Source organism: Lycium barbarum, chromosome 2 (assembly GCF_019175385.1).
Source record: "Lycium barbarum isolate Lr01 chromosome 2, ASM1917538v2, whole genome shotgun sequence".
In the NCBI taxonomy this organism is placed as follows: domain Eukaryota; kingdom Viridiplantae; phylum Streptophyta; class Magnoliopsida; order Solanales; family Solanaceae; genus Lycium; species Lycium barbarum.
The window spans coordinates 1,605,058-1,617,338 of NC_083338.1; the positions used below are offsets into that span (position 1 = coordinate 1,605,058).

At 35.0% G+C, this 12,281-nt stretch overlaps 1 protein-coding gene across 2 annotated transcripts; it reads left to right on the plus strand.

Moving 5' to 3' along the window:
• The first annotated feature begins 1,674 nt into the window (after window positions 1-1,674).
• Window positions 1,675-10,155, plus strand: LOC132625759 (uncharacterized). 2 transcript variants are annotated; one of them, XR_009576982.1, is made up of 12 exons: window positions 1,675-1,825; window positions 2,021-2,080; window positions 3,151-3,501; window positions 4,047-4,205; window positions 5,297-5,377; window positions 7,004-7,096; window positions 7,284-7,424; window positions 7,505-7,648; window positions 9,160-9,267; window positions 9,460-9,511; window positions 9,603-9,700; window positions 9,781-10,155. XR_009576982.1 is itself a non-coding variant. In XM_060340351.1 (11 exons), the coding sequence occupies exons 3-11, from the start codon at window positions 3,403-3,405 to the stop codon at window positions 9,632-9,634; spliced, it is 909 nt and encodes a 302-aa protein (XP_060196334.1). In that variant the 5' UTR covers window positions 1,675-1,825; window positions 2,021-2,080; window positions 3,151-3,402; the 3' UTR covers window positions 9,635-10,155. The 2 variants fall into 2 exon arrangements, 1 of the variants encoding a protein (XP_060196334.1); XM_060340351.1 differs by having other exon boundaries at window positions 9,603-10,155.
• Window positions 10,156-12,281: the final 2,126 nt, after the last annotated feature.

The following is a 12,281-nucleotide window of genomic DNA, read 5'->3' on the forward strand; positions in this document are numbered from 1 at the left end:
CATTCATATATAGTTTTAAGTTTAACCAAATTTAAATAATTAAAAAGAACAAATAAATGACTTCTACTTTTTTTTTTTTAAATATAGAATGCAAAGCTCAATATAAAACCTAAATAATTAGTATGTTTTAAGAATTATCTGTAAAGTAACATAACAAAATCAGAAAAGATATATATGAGCTTTACATTCATACTAATATACGTTCACGGACTTACCTAAACCTTGGTGATTAAGATAAAATAAATTACTAATAACTAACTTCAATTGAAAAAGTCAAGCAAGCACCATAAATATATGCTATATAAAATTTAAACAATATTATATGCTTATATAAATTTTTTACTTATATTCGGTGTGTTTGGTACGACGGAAAATGCTTTCCAAAAAATGGTTCATATTTTTTTCTTGTTTTATTGCACTAAATATCTTAAAAAATTTCATTCGATGAAAAATAGTTTCCGCAAAATAGTATAAAATGTTTTCTTAAGAATTTGAGAAAAAATACTTTTCGGATCAATAAAATCACACCATCGCATCCCTAACTCACCCCGTACTATCCACCTACTTGCCTACCCTACCCACCCCTACCCCACCTAGCTCATCCTACCCCTATCTAACCCAAGCCCCACGCCCACCTGCCCCACCTACCCCCACCCCAACCTACTCCAGCTCCCTTACCCCCCCCCCCCCCCCCCAATTTTGAAGTTGCACTGGGAATTCAAAAATCTCACAGTGTTTTGCTTTGAATACGCAAAAGCTCTTAAAATGACAATATACAACTTGAGTACCAAACACAAGAAAATGAGTAAAAAAATTATTTTTTTTCCCGAGAAAAAAATATTTCCTTAGAAAACATTTACCAAACACACCCATAACTTTTTTTTTTTTTACAAAATATGTTGCGTGTGTATACACACCCGCCCAATACCTTTCACCCCCACCCTTCTTGTTCATGCTGTCCAAGGTTTGGCGCAATTTCATCAACTAATCGAGTGTTAGTATTTTCATTTCTGCATATTAGCTGAAAACAACAATTTTAACTACCCATTGTTTTGATTTTCCAAAATTGGGGTTCTAATTTCGTGTATCATTTTGATTTTTTCTCTATTTTAATGTTATAAACCTTCTACTAACATATTTAAAAGATCATATATGAGCACATATAGGGTGTCTTTGGTTTGACATAAATGTTTTTCCGAAAATGTTCTTCTATTTTTTTTAGCTGGTTGCACTAAATATTTTAAAAAATATTTTCTTTAAAAATTTGAGGAAAAATACTTTCCGGACCAATAAAAATACACAACTCATTCCCAACCTACCCTTCACTATTCACCCACCCTCACTTGCCTACCCCACCCACCTAACCTCACCCCACCTAAACCTCAACCTACTCGGTCCCCCAAACCAGCCTACCCCTCCACCTACTGCGACCACCCCCTCGCCCACGTACTCTTGCTTACCCCACCCCCACCTCGCCTATCCCCGCCATCATAAGTTGCACTCTGATTTCATAAATTTATTTTATTTTCAATATACGTAAATACTTTTAAAAATGACATTTTTCAACTCACTTATCAAACACAACAAACTAACTAGAATAAATCGCTTTTTCCTCGGGAAATCATTTTTGTCGTACCAAACGCACCCATTACTTTTTATTTTTTTTCACATATTGTTTTGTCTATACACCCACCCACCCCACTTTCCCTTTCACCCCCACCCCACTTCCCACGCCAACCCCATTTTCTTTCATAACTCCTCTCTTTCTACACTTGTTGTGTTCATGTTTTCCAAGATTTGGCGCAATTTCATCAATTAATTTAAGGTATTTCATTTTCATTTATGCATATTAACTAAAAACACAACAATTTTAAACTACCCACTTTTTTTTTAATTTTCCAAATTAGGGTTCTAATTTCATCCATCATTTTCGATTTATTAGCTCTCATTCAACTCCTTTACTCTTTTTTCATAATTTTTTTCCTCCATTTTTATGTTTGAATTTAACTTTTTACTGCAGGGTATTTACTTAAAGTTTGAATTTTTAAGGCAAAGGGAAGAAGAAGAAGAAGAATACAGTGTAACATTCTTGATTATCCAATTATCTAGCTGGATTTAAGTTATTTTTCTTTTTGTTCAATAATAAGCAGTTCAAAAGTTTAAAAAAAAAAAGAAATAGGGAAAATTACAGTCAAATATCATTCGGACATCTAGTTTACAAAATATGTACACACAGTGTATAGGTAGTGTATAGTTTATATTAAATATACATATACTATACATATAATATACAAACCTATACACAACATATGCGGCCGAAGTGTATAGGTAGTGTATACTTCGGCCATGTTTTGTAAACTAGTTGGCCGAAGGGTACATTTATGTAAGTTTCCCAAAAAAATTATGGTTTCTTGCGCTCAACAATGGGGAAAAAGGAATGTATTATCTGAAAATAGAGCAAAATTTGGAGTTGTTTTAGGCTGTGTTTGTTATGATGGAAGTCATTTTCCAATTTCTAGTGTATGGGTTACTTGCTCCAATTAGCTCCTATAATTAATCTTTAAAACTTGACAAAAGGACAGTCCGGTGCACTAAGCTCCCGCTATGCGCGGGGTCCGGGGAAGGGCCGGACCACAAGGGTCTATTGTACGCAGCCTTTACCTTGCATTTCTGCAAGAGGCTGTTTCCACGGCTCGAACCCGTGACCTCCTGGTCACATGGCAGCAACTTTACCAGTTACGCCAAGGCTCCCCTTCAATCTTTAAAACTTGACAATTTAATGAAAACACTTTTCGCTTGCTAATATTATTGATGAACTTTAATATACATTTTTTTTTCTAGAAAATAGTCTCCCGGACCAACCAAATGTCGGAAACATTTTCCTGTTTTTTTTTTTTTTGGGAAAATGGCTTTAATTAAAAATTGATTTAGTACTTGTGGGATCACACTGGGAATGTTTGTTGTTGTTGTTGTTTCAGTTGGTCATGTTGAGATTGTAGTAGTGGAACAAAGAGAATAGTGTACAAGATAATATTTTCCTTTTGTATCTCTCCCCTACGATATTTAGGGAAGTTATGTATATACATGCATGGATCAGTGAGTTAAAAAAAATACTTTTTTGTGTTTTCTTATTTGTTTTTGGTTTTGCAGGAACATCGAGCCTGAGCGAAGTCCCGTTTAATGAATAGCTTGTTTCATGCATGCTTTGTTGCAATATTACAAGCACTACACGTCTTTCCTTGAAGAGTTCAATTTGTGGAATTCCGGTGCTTTCTTAGCAGATGAGCTTTTGCACAAGCTCGAATTAGAAAGTTGTTTTTGACTTGTTTCTGAATAGAATTAGCATCTAACAAGTGTAGAGGGGATAGTTCTCTTTCACGGAAGATTGATCCTACTCCAATAATGAAGGAAGAGAGAGATGGTTTCTTTGTAGTTAAGAAAGGAGATCTTGTTGGAGTCTACAGAAACTTGGGTGATTGCCAGACTCAAGTCGGATCCTCGGTAACTATTTGAGGAATTTTAATCTGCAGTTACATGTATATATGTATGTGTGTATACCTTTATGTATATGTGTGTGTGTGTATATACTTTTCCCACTTTTTCCCTTGGTGACTTGAACTCCCAATCTATTGGTTGGGACTGGAGTGCTCTTGCCATTGGATCAACTTCACTTGCGAAGTTGTAGTCAAGATGTATAGGCAAATGCTACATCAAATTTATCTTGTCTGTTCTTTTCCTCGTCAATATCTGCAGAGGTAGTTGCACCACAAGAACTTCATAAAAAAGATTGACCACATCATTTGCTAGTCACAAAAATAAAAAAATTCGTTACAGCTTCAGCTTGGTTTTTCTGGATTAATGATAGTTATCGTAGTTTGTCTGATAAAGATACTGTTATAGTAGTATAGGAATTCTCTAACAGAATATGGGTGGTAACGCCATAAAGGCAGTTATGTTTTCTATATGTTGAGAAAAAGCAAAATATATCAAACGCACAGTGTGTTAATCCGTTGGACTCCCCCTCTCTTCCCATTTTTCTTTGGCAGATATGTGATCCTCCGGTTAGTGTGTATAAAGGCTACTCCATGCCAAAAGACACAGAGGAATATCTTCTATCTTGTGGGCTTAAAAATGCACTTTATTCTATCAGAGCTGCAGATCTGACCGAAGGTCTCTTTGGGGCTCTAGCACCATGCCCTTTTCAGGTCAGATATTGTATTAAATTGTGTGTAAAAATTGTCTATTTATCTTTTATGAGTAAGGTATTTCATCTCAGAACTTTTGGACAAAGGCAGTCCTTATACACAGTATGTTTATCTTTCCAGGATGACACACAAGACTTCCAAAAAAAAAAAAAAAAAAAGGAACAAAGAAGAAAAGAGTTTAATTTGTCTGTCTGATCCAATTTTTTACTTATGGCTCATGTTGTGAGTTTGATGCAAGACAAATCTGAACATGCATGATCCTTGCTAAAACTACTTGATTACTAAAAACTCTCCGTTCCACTTATTATATAGTTTATACCACCCAAGAAAGAATCCTAAAATAGAGGCAAAAGTCAAAAGAGAAAAGCTGGGATTCTGTTGTATTAATTGCAACTCATCTTGGGAAGTAAAATCATGATATTCCCTGCTGATTTTGTCTATTAAAGAAAAAAGTTTAGCACTTGATGTCATAAGCAGAATTCACGAAGTCCCGCCATGGTGCATGGTGCTTGCATTGGGAAAATACTTTCAACTTTAAAACATGACTTCTGCCTTTATGATGGAAGGGATAGACTATAGAGACATTACCTCAGTCGTCACAGATCCCTTATTAAGGAAAGGATTATTAATTTTGTATTGATCCCTTATCATATGAACGAATGTTACAGGGAGAAAGTGTACTTCTGTAAATTACATTATACATGTGACAAATACCACATTGCTATTCTTCTACATAGTCAATATTATCAAAGATGATCACTAAATGCAGCTGATTCAGTAATTTATTTGTACATAAGTTATATTTCCTACTTCCTTATTGATGTGAATACTCCTGTTATCAGTAGTACTTATAAATTGTGAAAGATGCTTACATCACGATAATTATGCTATTTTATTTTTCTCTCCCCTCTCGCTGTATCTATTCTTCCTTTTCTTCTTCCCCGCACTGTTCTGTGATAACAAGTCCATCGTGAACAAGCTGATTGTAGTAGTAAAGTGTGATGACCATTGACCAGAAATAACATATCTACTCTTTCCTCTTTTTTCTTTTGAACCCTCATGCAAGTTTATCAGCACTAAATCTTTTGCAGACGCAATCTTCTTCCAAAGGTGGAGCATCTGAGCATATGCCGAAGAAGAGGTCACAGGAAGCAACATGGTCAGAATATGGGGTGAGTTAGGGCTATATAAATACTAGGTTATTGTATAAGTCGCTCAGCGTTTGTAGCAGTTGCCTTTGAGGCATATCTCATTCTTGTTCTACAGTGAGAGCTAACTTAATGTGTCAACAGTTTTTGGTTATCCAACGAAGTGAGTACATTCTTCTATTTGCTTCTCTAGATATAGAAGCATGACTATAACACTAGAGGCTTGTTTGCTGAACTTTCTTTGAGATGCCATAATCAATGATCTTACAACTTACATGAGAAAGTTACTTGTTCAGCTGCAAGGCACTTGATCTTCTTTCAATTTGAAGATCGGATACTAATCCATTCTGGGAACTATCATTGTTTTTCTGTTATGTCTCGGTAGACCTTTTATGTAATGAGGTCGAAAGTCTCCAATACGGAACCTGTTAATGAGCTAAATCTATTTAAAGGGAATACTGGTAGCTTGTTAATAGGTTTCCACAGTTGTTGTAGTACCTCGATAAGCAGTAGCAATAGTTGTTGTTGACAATTTTCAGTAGCTGTTGTAGTTGTGTGTGAATAAGAATAAAAATAAAGATAGGTCATACTGTGCCGATTATAAGAACAGTATTTTGTCAACTCCTGTCTGTAGTTGTGCTTTTCTTTGGCTCTATCTTATGGGGCTTTGTGCCTTAGGCTGTTAATAGATTGTGCTGGCTGCTTACAAAAAAATAATAGTAGTATTTCAGTAAAAATAAAAATAGGTCATGCTTGGTGGCTTATAAGAAAAGTAGCTTGCCAACAAGTTCTGTTGTTATCTGTGTTTTCTTTCTATTTCTTAATGAAATGTAAGGTAGTGAACCTTATAAGATTGAACTTCATTACAAAGGACTATATAGTTCTGAGAATCTATTCAAGGAGCCACATCCTAGTGAAGGTAGCTAGAGATCTGAAAATTATATTTCTAGTAAAATGTGTCTTTTTTTTATTTTTTTTTATTCAGGATAGAAATTTTAATATATGTGTGCTCTTGTTGATAGCACACATTCAAGGTGTCTTTTCCCATTACAGATTACAATAAGTTATTCTGATGAGAAACATCAGTAATATGGAAGGAACAATAAAAGGAGATGTCGTATCCTTCCTGTCAGAATTTTTTTTCTCACATAAATTGACAAACAACATGCTATTAGCATTGTGGGGGTCTACCTCTAGATTTGGAATTACGTGTGACCTGTGTATCAAGTGTTTTCATTAGATGACTGGATGAGTAATAAGTGTATTTACGTTAGCTCTCTGCAAAGTTTGCATTGATCATTAAAGGGGAACTATTACCACCTATTGGTTGATAGAAACATATATAGGTTGTTTAAATGTTATAATTTGATGAATTCTGAGATCTTTTGTGTGCGAAGTACATAAAGTTGCGATATTCATTGCAATATATTGTTGCTGTACTGCATTGTACAATCTGGCTCTTGGAGAGGTATATTATGTAAATTTTGGCTCGAAGTAGTACTGAATACTTACACTTATGAAAGAAGTACTAGTTGCTTGCATTACTTACAAAAATGAAATACTAGTTTCTTGTGTTCGCACCCTGTACGATCTGTTTGGCTTGCCACAGTTCTGGAATCTGTCGTGTTTATTTGACATGTTTATTTGCAGGATGCTGTTGGATCAGCAGTTATTCCGTATGATCCTGTAAGAAAGCATATCAAGTTAGAACCTCCTAAGGGTGACCAAGCTCTATCATCTGGTGTGAGTGGCTGTTAAGACGATGACTTCTTATTCAAAAAAACATAAATGCTTTCAGTATATCTAATTAACAAAATTAATTGTCTTTATACTTGATGGGAAGTCAGCGAAGCTAATAAATCGTAATTTAGTGAATCTATGATGAATTTGCGGCAACTATCAGGTTGAGCTCTTTTAAATTCTCTTGAAGGTTTATGGTGTTGGACTGAAAGAAGCTGATCGTGGTTATACTCAGCAGCGATCTTGTACTCTTGAATTTGATGGTATTTCGAAAGGAAACCCGGGACAAGCTGGTGCAGGAGCTGTGGTACGAGCTGATGATGGAAGTCTGGTAATAATTACTGTTCTTGTGTTTGTTTTTGCTTTTCCTTATTCTTCGTCGCACTTATAGTACAACTTTGCAATTAATAGATCTGTAGGCTACGTGAAGGTTTAGGAATAGCAACAACCAGTGTTGCTGAATATCGAGGCTTTATCTTGGGTTTGAAATATGCACATAGCAAAGGGTTTACAAGTATTCGTGCTCAGGGTGACTCCAAACTTGTTTGTATGCAGGTCCGTTTTCCGTATTATTTGTTTATTCTTGTTCTTTTTATTTCTTGATATCACGCTTCTCTTTTGTGTGTCTGCACAATCAAAGTTGTACCTGGATAATATACTTCCAGCAAAGTTTTGTTTGGTCTTTTCAACTTCAGCTAGATGAATGGTATCGTTATTTGTTTATTTTTAAGGTCAAGGACGTCTGACAATTTTTTTCGAGCCGTGGACCCATTTCTCAAGTCACTTCGTCTAAAAAAAATTGTTTCTATAGGATAAACGTTTATATTGTACATGATCATTCTAGGATAAGGTAGTAAGTAGTAACTATTAACTTTTTTTTCTTTAAAAGGTAACAATCTTAGTATCTTTAGCACAAAAGGCTGTGCTAGTAGCCACATCTACATGTCAAAAGAGTGAAAGTATATCCTTGTTCTTCTTCCAAGGACTATTATGTCTAAAGTGGATCCAGATCATCTAGGAATTCTTCTCAACACCAAAAACGAAACAAAAGTAAACAATTGTTTCTTTTATGACCGAGGAATTGGTCTGGATCCATCCCTTTGGACCAACCGCAACCTTCGAAACTCGGGGATGATGGGCCACCGCTCTACCCTTCTCCACTTAAAATACTGGACTTAGTTCGCGAATACCGCAAATAAGGCCATTGCGACACCCATCAAAGGAGTAGTTCCCCACCCAGGAGCTTGAACTTGGGACCTAAGACACAAGCTCCTCAACCTTTGCCAATTGAGCTAACCCTAACCCCTAGGGTGGAACAAAAGCAACAATTTATTTTGATCTTCTGGTCTGTTAGTTAGTAACAATTAATTGGGTGCAGTAGAACTTGAAGGAAAGGAATAAACACCTGGTCTATAATTTTGACATAAGGAGGACCTCTATTGGGAAATATCTTCCTCCTCTTGGTCGTCACATTTAGGGATTAGACGATAAAGATCGGACAACGATCTAACTTTCCTCCTCATATTCAGTTTGACTTGAGCTTCTTGGGTGCAAAAGAATATGAGTTTGGTAAGTTTGATAATGGCTATATCAGGTCCCCTGTCATCTGTGTTCAGTTTTACCTAGTGCTAGCCGACCTTCTTTGAGTATTTCATGGTAATGGGGATCTTAACAAATGCCCCTAGACAAGTAATGGCTGCATGCTTTAGCGACAACGCCATTGGTGTAGTCTTACAGTAAGTTGGTTGAGTTGGACCAACCAAAAAAGAGTGATTCCTTCTGCTACTGGGTAAAGATAGAGAAGGAAAAGGTCGAAGCTGGAAATAGTTCTTGTCTGCAAGAAGATTCTCTTAATGGAAAATATAATCGTCATACTTTTCCTCGTTCTGTGAATTCTGTGAAGTCTTTGACGGGCATAGTTATAACTCCGAGATGCTCTATTATAGCTTCTAAAGTTGGGTCTCATGACAAGTTGTTTTACGTCTGAGCTTAATTTTTAATGTGGTTTCTTCTTTTCTTTATCTGCTTCATTTTGATTCATTTTAAGTGTATATCTTTCCAAACAGATCCAGGGTCTGTGGAAGGTTAAAAATCAAAACATCTCTACGCTATATCAGCAGGCAAAACAGCTGAAGGATAGGTTTCTTTCTTTCCGCATCATTCATGTTCTTCGGGTAATTTAATAATCTTTTCTACATCTTTATTCTTGGTTTATATTCTTGTCTCAGTTTATCACTCACAAACTTGGTCTATAGTAGCACCATAACTGAATTAGAGCCCTCATTATGGTTTGATCGATTACCGAGCTAGTTCAACCTTGCTGATTTTCTGGAGAAGTAATAGTTTCCCGACTCTTGTTTTGGTAGGAATCAAACTGTGATGCAGATCAACAGGCGAACCTGGCTGTTGAGCTTCCTGGTTAGAGTTTAATTTTTTTTTTTCCAGGCTTGGGGTTTGGTCGTATTTGAGTTGCCATCAATGTTTTATCCAACTTCATCTCTTAATGCAGATGGTCATGTTCAGGAGGAGATAGAGAAATGACAACGGGACAGTAGACAATGGCTCTAAGTTGGTGCTGATGAGGATCTGGACGTTCTAACCACTGAGGTCTAGTTCTTCGCAGCATCCCATTTTGCCTGTAATTCAGTGGATAACACTTACAGTTTAACGCCCACTCTGGCTTGCAGTTAGGAATTATGTAAAGTTTTTTTGCTCTGGATATTGGCTCAAAACTGGCACCAGTAACAGATGTTGCTGTTTGCTTTGGGTTCACTGATGAGGCACAAGATGTTTACCTGAAACTCGAAGACCACCGAGAACTGATTGTTGCGAATCATATTGTCTTTTCTGTAGCAAAACAATGGGGCATCTTACCCCTCATTCGAGTCAAATGTGTATGACATGACACGAAAGTTAATTTAACTTGTATTTGTATTGCAATATGCGTGTAACAACAAATTTCATGCAAATAGTGTACTTTCAACTGTGAACTGGAGGGCTTGACAGCTTAATCTTGAATTTAAATTTCACTTGGGATGTGAAGTTTATTTATTTGTCACAAACGCTTTAACCGATTGGTATATTCACCTGGTGTGGGCAAGTTTTTATCCCTCCATTATCATAAACTAATCCTTAAACATTATTGCACTCAGGGTGCCTATTTCACTCTTGATATTTAACAAAGTAATGTAACATTATTTCACTAGTAGTACCTGAGAAAATATTATTGCATTCTAATATTACAAACTCAACAAACAAACATGACTACGGCTCGAAACTTACAAAAAGCTTGTGTGAATTTTAGGACACCTTAACTTGTGGATAATTTTATTCAACAATTCAAATAATAATTCTCAACTACATTTCAACCGGTGATTATATTTCCTTTACATGCCCCAAAAGTGACAAGCTTGCGTTATTTTTACCAAAGTTAGGTGACTTGACTATAAACCCTTTACCAAAGTTAGGTGACTGGACTATAAATCCATTGGTACAGAATCCATACCCGAGCCGCCAAATATGCCTGTTCAATAGTTATTGGTTGTTACTTATCCCACGTGTTTAAGCAAAAGGAAGAACAACCGAGGCACATTATAAAGTGTTACCTATTAAACGCTTTTGATTTTGAAAAAAGTTTATGTGTGTTTTCGCTGCTTATTATGTAAATAAATTGTCCACTTACAATACGTCATCATGTCCTTTAATTATACGCATTAACTCAAATAAATCGTGATTCTCAGACTTTGAGAACACGCACAAAAAGTTTTTTCTAAAACTTTTTAGGCGAAAGTGTTTAATAGGAAAACTTTGTATATGTTCTAATGCTAATGTCATTGTGTCCAAATGAATTTTAGTGACACATTTATGAGATTGTGATGTTTTCAGCCAATAATAATTAAAGGATGATTAACAAAATCACAAAGTAGGGGAGTTGACTTTAAGCCCATTCTAATAGAACACGTACCCGACCCGCCAATATGTCTGGTAACAGTTACCGATTGTTACTTATCCCACGTAATTGCTTAATAACAACTTGTTTGGATGGTTGTCACCACTTGTATTGCATTGTATTGTATTGTTAGTTTAAATATAATGTTTGTTTTGATTGTTACTCAAATTTTATTGTATCGTATTTTTAAATTCATTGTTATGTAAGGGCGAAACGTGTCATTTTGTGTAACGGTCGATTTAGTGTGATCATGTTGTTATCTTATTTATTTTCCTCATTTTATCTTTAATTATTACTCCCACTCCATAAGTCTCAATTTATGTGACACACTTTCGTTTTTAGTTTGTCCCAAAAAAATGTCATCTTTCTATATTTAGAAATAATTTATCTTCCTGTGATACTTAGGGTCACAAATATCTAAGGCTTGTTCTGAACCACCAAATTTCAAAAGTCTCATTTCTTCCTTAAACTTCGTGTCGAATCAAATGGTGTCACATAAATTGAGACGAAGGAAGTATCTAATAATCATATCTTTTATCTTTTTCCCACATTTTTACGGTAGTTCTACTCAGTAATTAATTTATCTTACAGGTTTATGCTTCAAATTATTGATGTGTGCCACTATATAATCACAGAGAGGAAATTAGTTAAAAGGGGTCTTTACAAAAATAAATATAGGTATATGACCTTTTGTATACACGAGCAATTCTGAAATAACACAAAGGCGATATGTTATATTTTGTAGAGGATCATTTAATCAATTCACCCGAGAAAATCTATCCTAAAAGTTAGATTTATCAAAACTATTATGAAATACACTACAATATAATATAATAAATATATTATGAAATACTCCCTTCGTTCACTTTTACTTGTCCACTTTGGACTTTTCACGCTGTTTAAAAAATAATAAATGGAGTTCATAATTTATCAATGTACCCATATTAATTGATGCATATTTTTATTGATTTGAAGCGAGTAATTAATACTATAGGTAAAATAGGAAAAAATAAATTGTCTTCTCTCGATATGCTAAAATTGACAAGTAAAAGTGAAAAAATCTATTTTTAGAATACTGAACAAGTAAAAGTGAACGGGAGGAGTAATAAATAAAGTGCATAATTTATCAATATATTCATATTAATTGGTGATATTTTTATTCGATATGAAAAATAATTTAAAGCTAGTATTTAATACTATGACTAAAATTGAAAAAAAGAAATCGTCTTATCTTGATAT